Source organism: Canis lupus, chromosome 24 (assembly GCF_003254725.2).
Source record: "Canis lupus dingo isolate Sandy chromosome 24, ASM325472v2, whole genome shotgun sequence".
Taxonomy (NCBI): domain Eukaryota; kingdom Metazoa; phylum Chordata; class Mammalia; order Carnivora; family Canidae; genus Canis; species Canis lupus.
Window position 1 is genome coordinate 23626827 of NC_064266.1, and position 21669 is coordinate 23648495.

The 21669-nt window shown below is 37.0% G+C and overlaps 1 protein-coding gene and 1 pseudogene across 6 annotated transcripts in view; one reads left to right on the forward strand and one right to left on the reverse strand.

Annotated features, from left to right (window-relative positions):
* The window catches only part of ITCH (itchy E3 ubiquitin protein ligase), a 152475-nt gene that overhangs the window by 104717 nt on the left and 26089 nt on the right, over positions 1-21669 (forward strand). For all 6 annotated transcript variants that reach the window (XM_049100537.1, XM_025469781.3, XM_025469778.3 and 3 more), the window contains 4 exons: positions 6467-6551; positions 11426-11554; positions 19130-19202; positions 20139-20210. In XM_049100537.1, the coding sequence (XP_048956494.1) occupies positions 6467-6551; positions 11426-11554; positions 19130-19202; positions 20139-20210 (359 nt within the window). The remainder of the gene's footprint in view (positions 1-6466; positions 6552-11425; positions 11555-19129; positions 19203-20138; positions 20211-21669) is intronic.
* Positions 19649-19764, reverse strand: LOC112674344 (U4 spliceosomal RNA; annotated as a pseudogene).

Sequence of the window (21669 nt, forward strand, 5' to 3'; positions counted from 1 at the left end):
GCCAAAGGCAGGCGCTAAACCGCTGCGCCACCCAGGGATCCCTATTTTATTTTTTTTAAGATTTTATTTATTTATTCATGAGAGACACAGAGAGGGAGAGAGAGAGGCAGAGACACAGGCAGAGGGAGAAGCAGGCTCCATGTAGGGAGCCGGACATGGGACTCGATCCCAGGTCTCCAGGATCACGCTCTAGGCTGAAGGCGGTGCTAAATCGCTAAGCCACCCGGGCTGCCCTATTTTACTGTTTTAAAGTTTAAAAATACTTTGGTCACTTAGCAGTAAAAAAAAAAAAAAAAAAATTATTAATACACACAATAATCTGAAAAGACCTCAAGGACATTATGCTTACTGAAAAAAAGTCAGTCTTAAAAGATGTATATCCTGTGTGATTCAGTTTCTATAATATATTCAAAATGACAAAATTGGGCAGCCCAGGTGGCTCAGCGGTTTAGCGCCTGCCTTCAGCCCAGGGCCTGATCCTGGAGACCTGGAATCGAGTCCCACGTCGGGCTCCCTGCTGCTTCTCCCTCTGCCTGTGTCTCTGCCTCTCTCTCTCTCTCTCTCTTTGTCTCTCATGAATAAATAAATAAAAGTCTTTTTTAAAAAATGACAAAATTACTGAAATGGAAAACAGATCAGTAGTTGCCAGGAAACAGCCAGTGGTAGGTGGGTGCAAATATAGGAGGTAATGTAAGTAATTATGTAGCAGTGAAATAGTTCTGTATTTTCACCATCGTGGTGATTACACAAATACAAAGGGATAAAAGATACATAAGGGATAAAAGTTCATAGATTATACATTCATATTATTGAATTTAGCTTAAAAATTGGCGAAAATTGGGGATCCCTGGGTGGCGCAGCGGTTTGGCGCCTGCCTTGGCCCAGGGCATGATCCTGGAGACCCAGGATCGAATCCCATGTCGGGCTCCTGGTGCATGGAGCCTGCATCTCCCTCTGCCTGTGTCTCTGCCTCTCTCTCTCTCTCTCTCTCTCTCTCTGTGTGACTATCATAAATAAATAAAATTTAAAAAAAAATTGGCGAAAATTGAATAAAGTCTGTAGTTAACTATAATGTACCAGTGTCACATTCCTGATTTCAATATTGTACTATGGCTATGTAAGGTTGTCACTATTAGGGCAAACCGGTGACGGGTACATGAGATTCTTTGAATGATTTTTGCAACATCATTTAATAATTATTTCAAAATAAAAAGCTTAAATATTTCACCACATTTGTGCTTCTAAAGCACTGTCTGCAGTTTGGTTGAGTTGATGTAATCTAAGAACAGTAGAAGGGGAACATGCTAAAGAGTGAGAACTTGGGATCCCTGGGTGGCGCAGCGGTTTGGCGCCTGCCTTTGGCCCAGGGTGGGATCCTGGAGACCCGGGATCGAATCCCACGTCGGGCTCCCGGTGCATAGAGCCTGCTTCTCCCTCTGCCTGTGTCTCTGCCTCTCTCTCTCTCTCTGTGACTATCACAAATAAATAAAAATTAAAAAAAAAAATTTAAAAAAAAAGTGAGAACTTTGTGCTCTACACTTGTTGCAATTGGGCAATTGTTGGGTACATTTGGTACTTTATTATTAAAATTTTGTTAATTTTAAGATAGGCCTACACTACCTGTTTGTTTTTTTAATAACATTGTATAAGTCATAGCATAATAGCAAGTTTTCAGAATAAACATGGCAATATAAAGGTTGATTTGCATGGAAGCCAAAGAGTATATATAGAAAGTAGAAAATAGGGGTGCCTGGGTGGCTTAGTCAGTTGACCATCTGCCTTTGGCTGAGGTCATGATCTCAGGGTCCTGGGATCAGCAGGAGCCTGCTTCTCCTCTGCCACCACCCCCCCCCAATTCTGTCTCTGTCTCTCTCAAATAAATAAATAAAAACTTAAAAAAAAAAAAAAAGGAAAAAATACTAAAGTAAAGCCAGTTAGTTCCATAACTGGCTTTGGAACTAGTTATGGAACTAGTTGAATTTTTATCTTCAAAAGTGCAGATATTTCACAACTAGGGGGTAAATTCAGAAGTGATATTTCTAGATAGTATTGTTGGGAGGCATTGATCCCTAAGATGGATTGCTCTAGTGTTACTTTATTGAGGAATGGAGAAAAAATTGATGTCAAGATCACATGAATCATATAAATGATACTAGATATAAAAGTTGCCTTTGAGAAGCCTCATTGCCTTTCAGGTTATTTATCCTTAACACTCCTGTGGGACAAAGAGGTAAAAAAGGTTATAGGTCATACTTGTAACAGTTACTATTATTAGCATGTAACGAAGGGAGGGCATTTGAAAGTGAATTGTGAATTTCTGTCTTCACCAAAGCCTGGCAGTGTGATAAGGAGTCTTTTGTGTTGGAGGTTCAGAGAGGAGAATGCATGGTTGGTATGAAGTACTTTAGAAAAGGGCATTTTGCCTTTATGAAGCATATTGCACCAGACCTGTCAGATTGCATTCCTACACATGGATGGTTTTCCCAGCTTTATTTCTAGAATTGTTATATGTTTGTGTTTCAGAGGGGAAATTGACGCACTGAAAGGATGTATCTGAAGGTCACATATTATTCTCTTAATTTTACTGTAGAAGAATCATTACCCAGTTAGCTTTTGTCAGTAACATAGACCTTCTCCAGAGCAGCTATAAGAAAAAATTGCCTCTTGCCCAGAGAAGCATGAATTGTAGGCTATGTTACCTTTATTCAAAAAGTTTTTCCTGCAAGCTCTGGTGCTTTCTGCATTTATTATTATCCTCATTATTAGGATCTTTCTCTTTTTCACAATGTTAGCCAACAACACTTCCCTAAAATATTCCCTCTAAAGACCCAATCCCAGCTCACCCAGGTTATCAGAATTTTGCCTTGCTTATTTTACATTCTAATGCTTAGTTTTAGGTTTCACACACACCCCTCTATTTTTTAGATTATTTATTTATTTGAGAGAGAACACAGGCAGGGGCAGAGGGAGAAGCAGACTCCCCTGCTGAGCAGGGAGCCTGATGCAGGATTTATTAATCCCAGGACCCTGGGATCACGACCTGAGCCAAAGGCAGACATTTAACCAATTTAGCCACCCAGGTGCCCTGAGGTTTCACATTTCTGAAGTTGAGATATACCCCCCTTCCTAAATGAGTTCATGATCACTCTGTTACTTAGACTAAGCACTGCTTAAGACTCTGCCTGTGAGGCACATGCCTTATTTGTGGAACCAGTGACAACACTGGCACTGTAATAGATGAAACCCTGACATATCTTCATGATTGACCTAGGAAATGAAACCCCAATTTACAGCCTGTGTTTACATTCTGAAATCAACAGCATATTTTTGTGACATAATGTACATTTTATTTTTTAAATTTATTTTTAAATAGGCTCCATGCCTAGTATGGAACCCAGGGTGGAGCTTGAACTCAAAACAACCCTGAGATCCAGACGTGAGCTGAAATCAAGAGGCAGACACTTAACTGACTGAGCCAACCCAGGCACCTCCATGATATATATATTTTAAAGATTTTTTTAAACATTTATTTATTTGAGAGAGAGAGAGAGCATGAACAGGGACAGAAGCAGACTCCCCACTGAGTGGGGAGCCTGATACAAGGCTTAATCCCGGGACTCTGGGATCATCATGACCTGAGCCGAAGGCAGACACTTAACCTACTAAGCCACCCAGGCACCCCACCATATGTATTTTAAATCTAGCTTCCTTACTCTTTCAGACTTTATATGCTTGGACTAGACATTACCACCTCACAAGCTTACAGTGAATAATTTTTAATACATGCAAACTAAAGAGGCTATAGAACAAAGGATGTTTTTGGTTCAACAGTGTAGTCTAATAGGGCTTTCTTAGTATAGCTGGTTTTCTCCATCAAGTATAAAGATATTTTCTCCTTTTGAGAGCTGTTATGAAAGAATGCATAGAACAGCAAGAAGCTTCTGTTTTTTACTGTTTTATTCATCAAGTCAGGAAGTGCTTTGATCTGCATTCAGGTTTGCTATTCAGTAATTTCAGTATTGTTTATCATGTGACTTTTTTCAACAAAGTAAAATCAGCTCTATAGCCACAGTATTTCCTCTCATTAAAAGCAGATGAGCTTTCAGTTTGCAAGTGCATCCACCTTGTGAAATTTTATTTTTCACAGCCTCTTCCAAGAAATCCTGATGTCAGCTGTATACTTAGAACATATATAGAAAAGAAGTTTTCTATTAAATTTATCCTGTTTCAGAAAGAGAAAATCTCTGGCCCTGAATTCTGAACTTATAATGTGGCAGATAATCACTTAGGGTATTATTTTTAGATTCTAAAAATTACTTTAAAAATTATTTGGATACAAAAAATTATAGATTTTCTGCAAATATATTTAAAAAATTTGAATTTAACGTGTCAAGAATATTAACTAACATTATTGTGTAACCAGATGTAGCACTGTGGATGCTTCTTTTGGCCTCAGAGACAAACTTAAAAGTTGATTATATTTCCTACTCAAGATGTCACGCCCAGTGAAGCCAGTGTTAATATTTATAATACATCACAAGATGCAGAATCCCATTTATCTATTAAATGTATCTTATACACACTTGGGGTTCTATTTCCATTTTAAGCCCAAGTGGTACAGAAAAAAAGTAGTTGAGATGTCAGGATGGAGTTCATGATACTCACCAGTAATATCCCTTTAACCTCCCATAGTGATCTACTTGAAATCATGGAATTAGTGCTGGAGATATAGTTACAAGTTACCAAATAAATGCTAACTTGACATAGCTATATAATTTGACTGAAAACTTGGCTGCAATAGCTTGCTTAGAGAAATATCCAGAGGATCTAAAGAAATGTTATTTTAAAAACTTTTCAAACCATAAGAGATAAAAATGGCTTTATCAGCCTGGAATTAACCTTAATTAATTAACCTAAAATTTTGTTTGAAATTGCTAATTTTTAGAAACTATGCTTTTTAAAATGTTGGAATCCACTCTCTATTCTTCATTACTTAACTCATTTTGAGACATCTAAAAATATTCAGGTGCAGGAATTATCTTCTGATGAAGAATTGATTGGTAATGAAATAAAGAATTGAAGAGTTCAAAAACAATAGAACTTAATATTAAAATGTAAAGGGCTCTCTGGTTATTAAAAGAGAAAATGATAATCCACATTATCTTCTCAACCGTTTTTGAGAAAGCTCAGGAATACAGGGGAAATTTTGTAGAATAAGACTAAGAAACCAAGGAGAATCCTCAAGCAAGAGGCAGATGGGGAAAGAAGCAGTTTTTCCTTCCCTTCCCTTCCCTTCCCTTCCCTTCCCTTCCCTTCCCTTCCCTTCCCTTCCCTTCCCCTTCCCCTTCCCCTCCTTTCCCTTTCCCTTTCCCTTTCCCTTTCCCTTTCCCTTTCCTTTCCCTTTCCTTTCCCTTTCCTTTCCCTTTCCTTTCCCTTTCCTTTCCCTTTCCTTTTTTCTTTTCTTTTCTTTTTTCTTTTCTTTTCTTTTCTTTTCTTTTCTTTCTTTTCTCTTTCTCTTCTCTTCTTTTCTTTTCTTTTTTCTTTTCTTTCTTTTCTTTCTTTTTTTTTAGAAGCAGTAATTTCAAAGGCAGTAAAATTTTTTTTTATTTTTTTTTAATTTTTTTAATTTATGATAGTCACACACAGAGAGAGAGAGAGGCAGAGACACAGGCAGAGGGAGAAGCAGGCTCCATGCACCGGGAGCCCGATGTGGGATTCGATCCCAGGTCTCCAGGATCGCGCCTGGGCCAAAGACAGGCACTAAACCGCTGCGCCACCCAGGGATCCCTCAAAGGCAGTAAATTAAAGAGCCGAGCCTTCTGTCCAGCCTTCCTGTAGAAAGTTACTCTAGATATTTAGGATTTAGGAACAGAGTATATTAAGGAAGAGGATATGTTTTGAAACAGTGTCTTCCCTAGTTGTATAATATCTAACATATAACAAAGAAACAAGTTGTATCCCTCTCCCCCATTATATTTTAAGAAATGAGGTGATAGGCTAAGCAAGAAATCCCTGAATAGGGAACTAACTTTTCATCCTGTCACTCCTACTCAATTCTGAGATTTGGGGCAGATAACTTAACCTGTCCAAGTTTCCCCATCTTCAAGATGAACTGAAACCATCTACTCCTGGGACTGTCAAGGATAAAATGAGGTCATGTATGAAAAGTTAAAATGTTAATTATTCTTGCTGCCTTTGGTTAGATTGAACAGAAAAAGACCTGTAGGCAGGACATTGTGAATTAAGTCTGTTTAGCTTGTAGAATGTAATGATATTTTTATAACTCTAGGAGGTATCTGAATTTAAAGGTGAAAGAATAAATCAAACTATTTAAAGTTGTGATTTAAAAGGTATAAAATCAATGCAGTGAGAAATGGCAGATTCATCACCGTTTATTTCAGTTTGTGGAAGAAGACCATGCCAACTCTAATGCTTTGCCTCTTTTTTCCTTTTTTTTTTTTTTAAGAGAAGAGAACAGACAGCAATGGTAGAGTATATTTTGTCAACCACAACACTCGTATTACACAATGGGAAGACCCCAGAAGTCAAGGGTAAGAAACTTTGGGTTACTAGTATATAGATAATCTCTTAAAGATTGTACTCTGTTTCTGGGTCAGTTATGGAAAAAATCAAGTTACACGTTCTTTCCCGGAAGTCCTTAAACATTGGTTACCCATATACTTTAGAAAGAAAAAAATTACACTATTACTGTTTTATAATGGATGTGAATTTCTTGAGTGTAGGGAAGAAAACTCATTGGTTTATACAAATATGCTATGTATTAAGAAATTCCTATTTCGGGCAGCCCCGGTAGCTCTGCGGTTTAGCGCCGCTTCAGCCCAGGGCATGATCCTGGAGGCCCGGGATCGAGTCCCCGTCAGGCTCCCTGTATGGAGCCTGCTTCTCCCTCTGCCTGTGCCTCTGCCCCGCCCTCTCTCTCTTTAAAAAAAAAAAAGAAAAGAAAAATACTTAAAAAAAAAAAAAAAAGAAATTCCTATTTATATGAAAGTCCAGATTAGTAATTCTAAAGCAGGATTTTGTAACCTAGGATCACTGGAGAGAATTCAGGGAATATGTGACTTAGGGGGAATAAATACAGATTCAGATTTACTAACCTTTACCTGAAATTGAGTGTTTCCTTCCTTCTGTTGTGATTGTGAGCTACAACCGTAGTAGAATTAGCAATGCCTAGGACTTTCCCACCAGTAGAAATTACAGGTTTTTAATATAACTTTGCACTTGTAGTTATCTCAAAATACTATTTACACATATTGCAAGAACCTGCTAGTTAATACATTAATAAAGAGACACTATTATTCTAAGTTTGTCCCTTTTTATTGAGGTATAGTTAACATACAATAATATATTAGTTTCAGGTGTATAACATAGTGATTTGACATTTATATACATTATGAAATTATTACCACAATTAAAACTAATTACTCTCTGTCACCATACAGAATTATTACATTATTACTGACTATAGTCCCTTTGCTGTACTTTATATCCCTGTGTCTTGTTTATTTCATAACTAGAAGTTTGTATCTCAAGAAAAGTTTGTCTTTTTACTGTTTGGTAAGTGTGTATATACGTGCTTTTCTTTTCTTAAATTATTTATTTATTTGAGAGAGAGCATGTGTGAGAGCACAAGCAGCGGGAGCAGCAGAGGGAGAGAAAAGTGGGCTCCCTGCTAAGCAGGGAGCCTGATGCAGGGCCCAATCCTGGGACTCCAAGATCATGATCTGAGCTGAAAGGCAATTGCTTAACTGACTGAGCCACCCAGGCACCCCTACTTGCTTTTCTTTGTAACATTATGTAAATTGTATTTGTATTAGTTTGCTAGAGCTACCTTAACAAAGTACCACAAATTGAGTGATTTAAACAGTAGAAATTTGTCTCATAGTTAAGGAGGCTAGAAGTCCAGAATTAAGATGTAGGCAGGGCTTTGCTCCCTTAGAAGGCACTAGAAAGATTTGTTCCAGGCCCCTCTCCTAGCTTCTGGTAGTTTGGTTCGTGACAGCGTAACTGCAGTCTTCACATAGCATTCTTCACGTCTGCATGTCTCACTGTCCAAATTTCCCCTTTTTATAAGGACACCAGCCATACTGGATTAATGGCTCACTGTACTCCACTATGATCTCATATTAACTAATATGTCTGCAATGACCCTATTTCCGAATAAGGTCACATTCTGAGGTATTGAGGATTAATTAGTACTTCAACATAGGAACTTGCCGGTGGACACAATTTAGCCTTTGATAAAATCTAATACTGTGCGTTTATCAGACCACCAGAGGGTTCCATTCTGCAGGGAATTTTGGCAAGCTCTAAAGTCAGAGAGCATTTTCCACAAAATGCCCTCACTCCAGACTACAACTACAAGTTTTGGGAGATCCCCAAAACTGCTCTCCCTTGAGGTCAACTGACTATGAATTCAGGAGTTCCCACAACCACTTTCAGGTTTGGTAACTCACTTGAGAGACTAGAACTCACTGAAGCTTTATTATATTCACAGCTGTATTTATTATAGGGAAAGGATACGAATTACAAGCAACAGAAGGAAGAGACACTGGACAGAATGTGAGGTTCCAAATACCCAGAATTTATATGGAATAGTATGCGTGGAGTAGTGCAAACGAGGAAATCTTGTTTGAATTTCTGCTATTCAGAGTTTTTATTGGGGCTTCATCATGTACTGCCTTACATAGCTATCCTTTAGTCGCTAGCCCTTTCCCAGAGGTTGAGTTAGTATCTTCCAAGTTTCTGGTTACTCCAGGTATTGGAACTGCTGTGGGGTGTCCCAAAGCCTCCATCATAAATCACATCCTTGACTGGTGTTCACAGTTCCCAAGCAACAAAGATACTCCTGACATGCAGGACATTCCAGAGGTCTAGAGATTACCTTCTGTTAGTGGAGGGCAGAGGCCAGACCTCTATTTTGATACAATTAATTCTTCACACATACCTTGGTTGAAAGTTGTAAGAACCTTTGTTCTAATGATATGCTTTACATTTAAATTCTCTTTCTGCATACTAACATCACTTTTTTAATGTTGTTACGGTATTTAACTTAAACATATTCAATTTCTGGGATGCCGAGTGGCTCAGCGGTTGAGCATCTGCCTTTGGCTCAGAGCGTGATCTTAGGGTCCTGGTGTTGAGTTCTGAGTCAGGCTCCCTTCGGGGAACCTGCTTCTCCTTCTGCCTATGTCTCTGCCTTTCTCTGTGTGTCTCTCATAAATAAATAAATAAAATCTTTATATATATATACACACATATATATAATTTCCAAAAGAAGAATGAAAAATTTCAAAGGTAACATTTTAAAATTGTTCTGTAAAATTCTATCTTGAAGGACAGAATAGACCATGTCACCTTTGCTACCATTTTTTTGTTCCACCTTGGACTTTTAAAGTTTCAGAGTTAAAGTGAGAATCATCTTAATAAATAATACAAATGACCTAGTATTATCCAGTTTGTTTTGTTTCCAAGACAACAATTTGTTACTGAGTGTATCTTGGAAATATAAATGTCACCTCTAAAAAATTTTTGTTAGTGTGTTTTATCTGACATATCTCTTCAGCTTTGTGAATAGAGCTAAATGTTCTTAACCTTTCAACATAGTTTACAAAATACTGTTGTAGATAGTGGTTCTCTCTGCCTTTTATTTTTCTGAAGTACACTTGAGGAAAATGACAATACTGTCAGCAATAGTGGCTCTCTAAAACCAGTCTGTTTGTTTTTAGAAACTAGTTTAAATGCCCCAACCCTTCCCTTTCTTCCTTTCTGATGTGAACTTGGACATTTCCATCTCTCTCTCTCTCTCTCTCTCTCTCTCTCACTCACTAAATGCACAGGTGAGAAAATTTGAAGCTGTAGAATAGAGGAAAACAAACTAGCAGTAGGTAAAAACTTAGAACACTTACTATACCTAACTAGTTAAAAAGACTGACAGATACACAAATACAAAATACGAACTACAAGAGAGGTATTCAATAATTCCCTGCCCATTCTAGTGGAATTTTTTTTTTGTAAGATTTTATTTATTTATTCATGAGAGACTCAGAGATTGAGAGAGAGAGAGAGAGAGAGAGGCAGAGATAAAGGCAGCGGGAGAAGCAGGCTCCATGCAGGAAGTCCGACATGGGACTCAATCCCAGGTCTCCAGGATCAGGTCCTGGGCTGAAGGCTGTGCTAAACCGCTGAGCCACCCGGGCTGCTCTCTAGTGGAATATTTTAAAATGTAAACATTTCTTAGGTTCACAAGTAAGCATTTTTGAATATTTATTCTTATGGCCCAATTATTTTAATATATAACAAATAAAAATGCACTACTGCCTTATAATTTAGTTCCTGTTTTAAAATTCAGTAGTATTGCAGGGTGGGAAGTTGTTGCCAGACCACAGGCTGAAAAACTTAACAGATGCTGTGCTAGCAGTATGAAGGAAGTACTTTGAGAGACTGAAAGAAAATGGTCAATATATAGTAGGAGGAATACTATTAGTTATAACTTGAAGGCTTACTATGTGTAAAAGGTTTTTACTTATATTGTCTCATTTATTCTTCTCACAGTCTTATTATATAAACATTCTTGTATATATATATAAACATTTTTAACAAACTGAAGTTGAGAGAGATTAACCAAAGACTAAAGATAGGTATTAAGGAAGTGGTTAGAAATACTTGAGAAAGAACAGTTGAGTCGTCTTAACAGAGGAATAATTAAGGTATTCTGGACAAGAAGAAAGACTTCACTTGGAGGTGTGACAGATTATGTCTTGTTTAGGGAAATGGTGAGTAGTGCTACACTATGAAATCACAGGGTTTCATGGAAGGGAGTCGGAGTGCAGGGTTAAACCTGAAAGGGAACGCTGAGGGCAGAGTGTGTGCCAGGTGTTGAGAGTTCAAGGCTTACCATTGGTAATGTGAACAGTGGTTATTACTTTAAGTAGAGGACTGATTTGATCAGATCTCTGGTTTAGTACTCTGTCAGCAACATGAAACAAGTATAGGACCAGAGTCAGACAAGAAGCAGGAAAACCAGTTCAGTGGCCACTGTGAAAGTTTAGAAGAGAGATGAATGATGCCAGGGAAGGATGTTCTTGGGGACTGAAAACTGATGAGTATGAAGGTTTCTAAGGCAGAACGGGCAGAACTTGGTTACCAAAAGATGTTAGGTGGGTTATTAGATGGGTATTATAGGCCAAGTAGATAGGTGGAAACTGAGCGGTGATTCCATGAACCTACTGACATGTTTAATATGCTTGTAGGATATTTATAGATGGGTCTAGTAAACAACTGGAAACACTGAACTAAATGATCTAAATGATGCTGCATTTATGGGTAATTTTTGTTTTGTGTACTTGGGAAACCGCTCTTCAACATTTTTAAATTTTTTAATTGTATTTTTTCCTATGTTTTGTAGTCAGTTAAATGAAAAGCCCTTACCTGAAGGCTGGGAAATGAGATTCACAGTTGATGGAATTCCATATTTTGTGGACCACAATAGAAGAACAACCACCTATATTGATCCCCGCACTGGAAAATCTGCACTGTAAGTTTTCTAAACATTGTAGATTAGAAATAAAACAGATTCCTAAGATTGTGTTACAAAGATCTTAATTAGCAAGGAATACCATTCTGTTTGAGTTGAGTTGCCCATAGGTCATTGTTCATTAAATATTTTGTGTTTATATTACTGTATTTTTTTATCACCATAATTTCTTTTAGAGGCCTTTTTTATGTGTATCTATTCACACAGCACTAAAGAGGTTATTTAGACATTACCAGTACATTACTATTTACCAATTAATCCCCGATTTCTGATGCCTGCTTTCTTTCAGTTCCATTACCTTTTAACGTAAAAGCTCTTCTTTTTTTTTTTTTTTTTTTTTTAAAGATTTTATTTATTTATTCATGATAGTCACACAGAGAGAGAGAGGCAGAGACATAGGCAGAGGGAGAAGCAGGCTCCATGCAGGGAGCCCGATGTGGGATTCGATCCCGGGTCTCCAGGATCGCGCCCTGGGCCAAAGGCAGGCGCCAAACCGCTGCGCCACCCAGGGATCCCCGTAAAAGCTCTTCTTACTTTGTTTTTCTTTTCCATTTTCGAAAAGTGACATTGTGTTTTGTTTTGCTTTATGCGGTTTGTTTAAGGTTTTTTTTTTTTTTTTGTTACGAAATACATAACACTGTTTTACCATTTTAACCATTTTAAAGTGTATAGTTTAGTGGCATTAAGTACATTCACTTTATTGTGCATCCATCAACACCATCCATTTCCAGAACATTTTTATCATCCCATACTGAAACTCTATGACTATTAAATAATAACTCTCCTGTCTCTTCCTTTCCTTAGCCCTTGATAACTATTACACTGTCTTGTCTCTAACCTTGACTGTGCATATATATGGAATCATATGGTATTTGTGCTTCTGACTGGTTTATTTCACTTAGCATTATATCTTCAAGGTTCATCTGTATTACAGTTTGTATCAGAATTTCATTCCTTTTTATTGCAGAATAATATTTTAGTGTATGTTAATCATATTTTATTTATACATCTGTTCATGGACTTTTCAGTTGTTTATATCTTTTGACTGTTGTGAATAATGTAGGTGTGAATATGAGTGAGTTTTTGTTTTCAATTCTTTTGTGTATATACTCCAAAGTGGAATTGCTGGGTCAATGGTAATTGGGTGTTTTTTTGAAGTGCTTCAAGACTTTTCCACATTTTACATTGCCATCAAAGTGTACACAGGTTCCACTTTCCCACATCCATATCAATGGTTATTTTTTTTTTTTTAACATTTTATTTATTTATTCATGAGAGACACACAGGCAGAGACCTAGGCAGAGGGAAAAGCAGGCTCCTTGTCGGGAGCCTGATACGGGACTTGATCCCTGGACCCTGGGATCATGACCTGAGCCCCCTAGGCACCCCTGTTTGTTTTTTAATGTCAACCTAATGGGTATAAAGTGGTATCTCATGTGGTTGTTATTTTTTTATTATTTTAATTTTATTATTTTTTTAAATATTTTATTTATTTATTCATGAGAGACACAGAGAGAGAGGCAGAGACACAGGCAGAGGGAGAAGCAGGCCCCATGCAGGGAGCCCATCGTGAGACTCTATCCGGAGTCTTCAGGATCACACCCTGGGCTGAAGGCGGCGCTAAACTGCTGAGCCACCGGGGCTGCCCTCATGTGGTTTTTTATTTGTATTTCTGTAATGACTGATGATTTTGAGCATCGTTTCATGTGCTAGTTGACCAAATATTTGTATATCTTCTTTGAAAAAACGTCTATTCAACTTCTTTGCCCTTCTTCGAAGCTGGTTTGTTTTTTTATTGTTGGAGTTTAGAAGTTTTTTGTATTCTAGGTATTAATCCCTTACCAGATACATCATTTTCAAATATTTTCTCCTATTCTGTGCATTGACCTAAGTTTTATAGCTTTAGCTCTTAGGTATACGTTTTGGGTTCATTTTTAGTTAGTTTTTGTAAATGGTGTTAGGAAAGGATCTAACTTCATTTTTTTGCAAGTAGAGATCCAGTTTTCCTAGCACCACTTGTTGAAAAGACTGTCAAATGGTCTTGTCACCCTTGTAAAAAATCCTTTGACCATATATATGCAAAGATTTATTTTTGGACTTTGTATTTCATTGGTCATTGTTTCTGTTTTTATTCTAGTCCCACACTGTTTTCATTACTGCAGGTTTTCCTAAATTTTGAACTCCAGAAATGTGAGTTCTCCAAGTTCTTTTTTGAGACTGCCTTGGCTTTTTAGGGTCCCTAAGATTTCATAAGACTTTTTGGATAGATATTTCTATTGTTGCAAAAAATGTTGTTGGGATTTTGATAGGGATTGCATTGAATTTGTAGTTCTCTTTGTTTTGTTTTGATATCTTAACAATATTACATCTTTTAAGCCATGAACCTAGATAGAGTGTCTTTACACTTACTTGTCTTTAATTTCTTTTAACAATGTTTTGTAGTTTTCCAGTATGCCAGTCTTTTACCCTCTTGGTTGAGTTCATTCCTAAGTTTTTTAAAATGCTATTTGTAAATGGAATTTAAGAAAAAAAAATTTTCAGATTATTGTTAGTGTATAGAAATGCAACTGATTTTTGTGTTGTTTTATATCATAGTTTGCTGGATGTACTTATTAGTTCCAATAGTGTTTTTCCTGGAATCTTTAAGATTTTCTAAATATAAGATTATATAATCTTCAAAGATAATTTTTACTTCTTCCTTACCAATTTGGATGCCTTTTATTTCTTTTTATTACCTAATTGCCCTGGCTAGAACTTGTAATACTATATCAAATAGAAGGGAAAGCAGGCATTCTTGCCTTGTTTGAAGGAAAGCTTTCATTTTCCCCAATGAGTATGTCAGCTGTGGGATTTTCATATATGGCTCTTATATTGAGGGAGTTTCCTTCTAGTCCTTGTTTGTTGAGTGGTTTTGGGTTTGTTTTACTATAAAAGGATGTTAAAGTTTGTCAGTGGGTTGGTTTTTTGTTTTGTTTTTTATGGGTTTTTTGTCCTCAATTGAGATGATGTGGGTGTTTTTTTTTTTTTTTTTTTTTTTTTTGCCTTTGTTACTGATGTTTGGTGTATAGGATTGACATTTCCTATGTTGAACAATCCTTGCATTCCAAGAATAAATCCCAGTTGGCGAAAAGGATTAAGATATTAATCCTTTTAATATACTACTGAATTCAATTTGCTAATATTTTCTTGCAGACTCTAGTGTTCATAAGAAATATTAGTTTTCCTTTTCTTATTATTTTTTTATTAGTAGTAGTAGTTTTCTTGTCGTGTCTCTGGCTTTTACCTTTCATTACTGTTTAATTTTATAATTTCTATTTATTAAAAACTTTCAGGGCTCCTGGCTGGCTTAGTCAGTAGAACATGCAGCTCTTTATTTTGGGATTGTGAGTTCAAGCCCCACATTGGGCGTAGAGATTACTTACAAATAAAATCTTAGGGTAGCCCCAGTGGCGCAGCGGTTTAGCGCCGCCTGCAGCCCAGGGCGTGATCCGGAGACCCTGGATCGAATCCCACGTCAGGCTCTCTGCATGGAGCCTGCTTCTCCCTCAGCCTGTGTCTCTGCCTCTCATTCTCTCTCTGTGTCTCTATGAATAAATAAATAAAATCTTAAAAAAAAAAAATCTTAAAAACTTTCATGTGTAAAGCACAAACTAGAAATTCAGACCAATTAGTTTTTAATGAAATTAGAAATGATTTAAATATGGAAATACATAATAGATAATTTTGTATCATTCATTTTTCGTTTCAGTTAAGTTTGGGTACATATAACAAAACCGTAAAACATAGTGGTTTATTACAAATATATTTCTTTCCATCATTAAGTGCACTACTAATAACCCATGGCTCAATGAAGTCATGCGAAATTAGGAAACATTGTATTTAATGATAATAAAAACACAACACACCACAATTTGTGGGGTTTAACAAAAATAGCTCTTAGAGGAAATTTTATTGCTCTGTATAAGATTAGTTTAGAAAATAAAGGTATAAAATCAGTGATTGCTGCTTTCACCTTAATCTAGAAAAGGAAGTTTATTAGACCCCAGATAAACATAAGAAAGGAAATGAGCATAAAAGCAGATATTAATAAAATGAAAATGAGACAATTGAGAACTCAGAGCTAGAAGTTGGATCTTAGAAAATATTAATAATATCAATAACCTCTTGTAAACCTGAGGAGAAAAAAGAGAAAACACAAATTACTAATGTGAAAGTGAAAGAAGGACATCACTACATATCCTACACACATCGAAAGATAACAAAGTATATACTTGATTAACTTTATACCAAGAAGTTTTTTTATTTTTTATTTATTTATTTTTTTAAAGAGAGGAAGCAAAATAAAATAAAGAGAGGAAACGAGGAAGGGGAAGGGCAGAGGGAGAGGGAGAGAGAGAATCCTAAGCGGGCTCCATGCTTGGTGTGGGGCTTGATCTCAACCCTAAGATCATGCCAACATCAAGACAGACACTTAACCAATTGAGCCGCTTTGGCGCCCCAAGAAATTTCATATTTTAGATCAAGTTGACAAATTCCTTGAAAGATACAAGTTACCAAAATGAACACAAGAAGAAATAGTAAATTTAAATAACAGAATATATAGTAAAGAAATGGAGTTCATAATTAAACAATTTCCCACAAAGAAAATTCTGGCATAGATGGCTTCCACTAATAAATTTTATCAAAATTATAAGTAATAATATCAATCCTATTTGAATTATTTCATAAAATACAAGCAATAGGAATACTTCCTAACTCATTTTATGAGGCTCCTGTAAGTCCTGATGCCAAAATCAGACAAAATTAGTGTAAGAAAATTATTGACTAATATTTCTATGAATATAGATAGGTATAAAAATCTTTAACAAAATAGTGGCAAATTAAATCCAGCAAGATACAAAAGTATATTACACTATTATCATGTCTGTTTTTATCCCAGGCTAGCAAGATTGGTTTATTATTTTTTATTTATTTATTTTTTATTTATGATAGTCAAACAGAGAGAGAGAGAGAGAGAGAGAGGTGCAGAGACATAGGCAGAGGGAGAAGCAGGCTCCATGCACCGGGAGCCCGATGTGGGATTCGATCCCGGGTCTCCAGGATCGCGCCCTGGGCCAAAGGCAGGCGCCAAACCACTGCGCCACCCAGGGATCCCGCAAGATTCGTTTAATACACAAAAATCAATCTATGTAATTCACTACATTTAAAGGACAAAAAATCATCAGGAAAGCACTTGACAAAATAAAATACCAGTTTATGATAAACTCTCAGCTCCCTTGGAAACTTTCTTACATCATCTTAGTGATGAAATCCTCTTAAGAGGGGCATCGGGGTGGCTTAGACGGTTAAGCATCTGCCTTAGGCTCGAGTCATGATTTCCAGGTCCTAAGATGGAGCTCCATATTTGTTTCTCTCTCTCCCTCTGCCTCTCCCCCTGCTTGTGCTCTCTCTCTCTCTCTCTCTCTCAAATGAATAAAAATCCTTAAAACAAACAAATAAACAAAAAAAAAAACCTTTTAAGACCAAGACTAAGACGATAATATCTGCTCTCACTACTTCACTCACCATTATGTATTGGTAGTCCTGTGAAATAAGAGAAAGAAAAAAGATATATTAATGGAAAAGAAAAGGAATGTCTGGGTGGCTCAGGGGTTTAGCATCTGCCTTCCGCTTAGGGCATGATCCCAGAGTTCGGGGATCGAGTCCCACACTGGACTCCGTGCATGGAGCCTGCTTCTCCCTCTGCCTGTGTCTCTGCCTCTCTCTCTCTCTCTCTCTCTCTCTCTCTCTCTCATGAATAAATAAATAAAATTTAAAAAAAGAGAGATGGGAAAGAAAATTAAAACTTTCATACAGTTAACATAGTTGTATACATAGAAAATCATAAGGAATCTAGAAAAAACTACTAGAACTAGTAAGTGAATTTAATAGTGCTGCCGGGTACAAAGTCAAAAGACAAAATCAGGGGGATCCCTGGGCCTGCCTTTGGCCCAGGGCGCAATCCTGGAGACCCGGGATCGAATCCCACGTTGGGCTCCCTGCATGGAGCCTGCTTCTCCCTCTGCCTGTGTCTCTGCCTCTCTCTCTCTCTCTCTCTCTCTCTCTCTCTCTCTCTGTGTGTGACTATCATAAATAAATAAATAAAATCTTTAAAGAAAAAAAAATAAAACAAAAGACAAAATCATTTGTATTTTTCTTTTTTAAGATTCTATGTTTAAGTAATTTTTTTTTTTTTAATTTATGATAGTCACAGAGAGAGAGAGAGAGAGAGAGGCAGAGACATAGGCAGAGGGAGAAGCAGGCTCCATGCACCGGGAGCCCGACGTGGGATTCGATCCCGGGTCTCCAGGATCGCGCCCTGGGCCAAAGGCAGGCGCCAAACCGCTGCGCCACCCAGGGATCCCTGTTTAAGTAATTTCTAATGGTGGGTCCAAACCCACAATCCCGACATCAAGAATCACATGCTCTACCGACTGAGCCAGCCAGGCACACCTAAGATCAGTTATATTTCTACAGTGAACCTTTAGAAAATGAATTTAAAGGCAGTCCAGGCCTTGCTTGAAAAGCTCCATGGTGGGACGAATGGGTGGCTCAGCGGTTTGGTGCCTGCCTTCAGCCCAGGGCATGATCCTGGAGTCCTGGGATCGAGTTCCGAGTCGGGCTCCCTGCATGGAGCCTGCTTCTCCTTCTGCCTTTGTCTCTGCCTCTCTTTCTCTGTGTCTCTCATGAATAAATAAATAAAATCTAAAAGAAAGAAAGAGAGAGAGAGAAAGAGAGAGAGAAGAAAGAAAGAAAGAAAGAAAGAAAGAAAGAAAGAAAGAAAGAAAAAGAAAGAAAGAGAAAGAAAAGAAAGAGAAAAGAAAGAGAAAGAAAAGAAAAGGAAGGAAGGAAGAAGAGAAAAAAAAAGAGAAAGAAAGAAAAAAGGAAAGAAGAGAAAAGAAAGAAAAGAAAAGAAAGCTCGCTCCATGGTGTCATCAGTGATCTAGGCTTCTTTCTTTCTGTTCTACCATCCCAGGCCATGGGCTCTTTTCTCGAGGTTACCTGATAGTGTGTGATGGTTGCTGAATCAATAACACTCTGGGTTGGAATATAAAGGAAGAACAAATTGGAAAGAGAAAAAAACAATTCCTTTTCCAGCTTCTTTGCTCTTTTTGAGCCTTCATGGAAGTCCTATACAACCACAGCTCATCAGCCATGGTTAAGTCTCACAACCACTCTGAGAAATGTAATCTTTATTCTAGCTAGCAATCTGCCCAAGTACATATCAGGAGTCTGATTTAAGGATAAAGGAAAGAATGGATTTGGGGATAGGCAACATTCCCAGATCAAATTTCCTTTACCTAGTCCTGTTAGATTTCACTATATATAAAAGAAAATCCCACAGTGTTGCCTTTTAGAAGATCTAAATTTGTCTCTTAAAACTAGTCCTGGGAAATTTTTTTTAAAAGGTGGTGTTAGGAGGATGCAATGTTACAGTATTTTTATATTTGAGTACTGAAGGATGTGGTAGTTAGCTCGTCTTCTATATATAATCTTATAAGCTGCTATATATGTCATATTAACATTCCTCCTCAGAGACAATGGACCACAGATAGCCTATGTACGGGACTTCAAGGCAAAAGTTCAGTATTTCCGGTTCTGGTGTCAGGTCAGTATCAGAACTTTTTCTGTACTCCCTTTCCCTTGTTATATGTTGCTTATGTTACACAGTGATTGTGAAAATAATTAAACCATAGAAAAACCAGTAAAATGGGAAACATTGGAATCTATCTTTTCTATTTTTAGGGCAAAGAAATAGATTTATCAGTTAGATCATTGGCTTCTGTGATCCAGAAAAATAAATTTGAAACAGTTTGAATTAAAAACAGTTACTCTCCTTTCAGTACTCATAACTGATTGCAAAACTCTTCAAACAAATGAGTTAAAACATTTTCTGATGTATAGAGTGTAACCAGCCCTTTTCATATCTAACATTTGATATGACTTTGAGATATGTCTATATACACACACATATACATAGTTACATTCTGTGTATTCTTCCCAGATGTGATCCGTTATTTCTGATATATAAATATTTTCTGGTTTCTTTATGGGTTTTAAATAAAATTAATGTACTAGTCAAAGTGTTACTATGATGAATATTTTTCAATTAGCAATAATCACGCCTTGGATAAACCTCATTGGCTACGATATTGCCTCTGCACAAAGCTATGATGAATATTTTTCAACTTCAAACTCATGTAGTTAACTGGACCTAGACAAGCAAGAATTATCTAAATTAGCTTTTTGAAAATAAAATTAAAGATTTAATTGACTCATTAAGTAACCACTGCATATGAGATCTTGTTTTCTTTTTTTTTGTTTGTTTTTTTTTTTGAGATCTTGTTTTCTTTTGTTAATATATCAAATGATCTGTAATTAGCATGAATACTCACAAATGCATGATTAAACATTATTGAAATAAATTCATATTCATAGTCTACTTGTTTCTCTAAGCAAAGATAAAAATAAATAGAACTTCACTTTCTTGGTTTTTTGATAGGCCATTTTAATAGAGTTAACTTAAGTCATTCTTCTGTTTCAGCAACTGGCCATGCCACAGCACATAAAGATTACAGTGACAAGAAAAACGTTGTTTGAAGATTCCTTTCAGCAGGTATTGTCTTTTTTTTTTTTCCTAAAGATTTTATTTATTTATTCATGAGAGACACAGGGGGGTGGGCAGAAACATAGGCAGAGGGAGACGCAGGCTCCATGCAGGGAGCCCAATATGGGACTTGATCTCAGGACTCCAGGGTCATGCCCTGGGCCAAAGGCAGGCACCAAACCACTGAGCCACCCAGGGAGCCCAGGTATTGTCTTATCCACTTGATGGTTTGCCATGTGGTGGCCTGCCCAGAGCCACTTTTGGTTCTAAGTCTAAATAGTTTGGGCTTTTGAGTTGGAGTCCTTAAATTAAGTATTGCCAGCTGCATTAGTACTTAAAATTTAGGAACATGTAGATAATTTTGTTTGTGTGCTTTTGAAATGTCAGAGTAATTTAAAGTAATTGGTGAGTTTCAGGTTTTCATTTCTATGCTTAGTGTTCAGTTTGAAATAGGTATTTGAGTAAGAAAATAGGTTTTTGGGTAGACAAAAGTCTGGAAATACCTTTATGAACATTATTGGATGGGTAGAAAGGAAGAGGGGAAGACTTTGCTTTTATACTTGTGTGTTACTTGCATTTTTACAATAAACATTTGTTACTCATAATTTAACAAAAATAATTTTTTATGTAGGAAAGAAATTGGTCATTGCTTACAATACCAAAATTTAAAAAAGTATTTTTTTCATAAGTAGTCAACAATGCTTTTATTGTTCTCAGAACCCAAGTTAATTAACACTTTTATTTTGCAACTTACCAACTGCTAATAAATATGTTAAGTGATTTTGTTGTAGAGAAGATTAAAATGGCCAGTGAAAAACTGCCTTAAAATGTAAACATCTTGGGGCGCCTGGGAGGTGGCTCAGCGGTTGAGTGTCTGCCTTTGGCTCAGGGCATGATCCCAGTCCTGGGATCGAGTCCCACATCGGGCTCCCTGCAAGGAGCCTGCTTCTCCCTCTGCATATGTCTCTTCCTCTCTCTATCTCCCATGAATAAGTTTTTAAAAAATATTAAAAAAAAAAAAAAAAAGAAAACATCTACTTAGTCCTTATTTTATGGCCGGATATAGATGTAATTTTTTATTATCAAACCCCTATGATAATTATGGTAGCTACAGCTTCAAAATGAATGGAAAAGAAATCATCTAAGATGGTTGACAGGCCCACTGACTTAGCTGGCTACTTGTTTTCAGAAACAGTTATGTACATGTTTAATGGAACTTCAGTAATATTAAAGGAAAAAGCCAGTTGGCATCCTGCTAAGTAGGAGCAGATAGCTTTTTAGCAGCAGAGCTTGATTAAGGCTAGAGAATTATGAGTGATTGCCTTGATCTGATGTAAGTCTCCAAGGCCATTCCCAACCCCAGTCATTACCTACCTCTAATTTTCATATTCTTAACTACGGTGTAGTAGTCCCTGGTAGGCCAATTTCTTGGAACATAACGTGCTATTGCAGTGTTGAAAGATCCAAA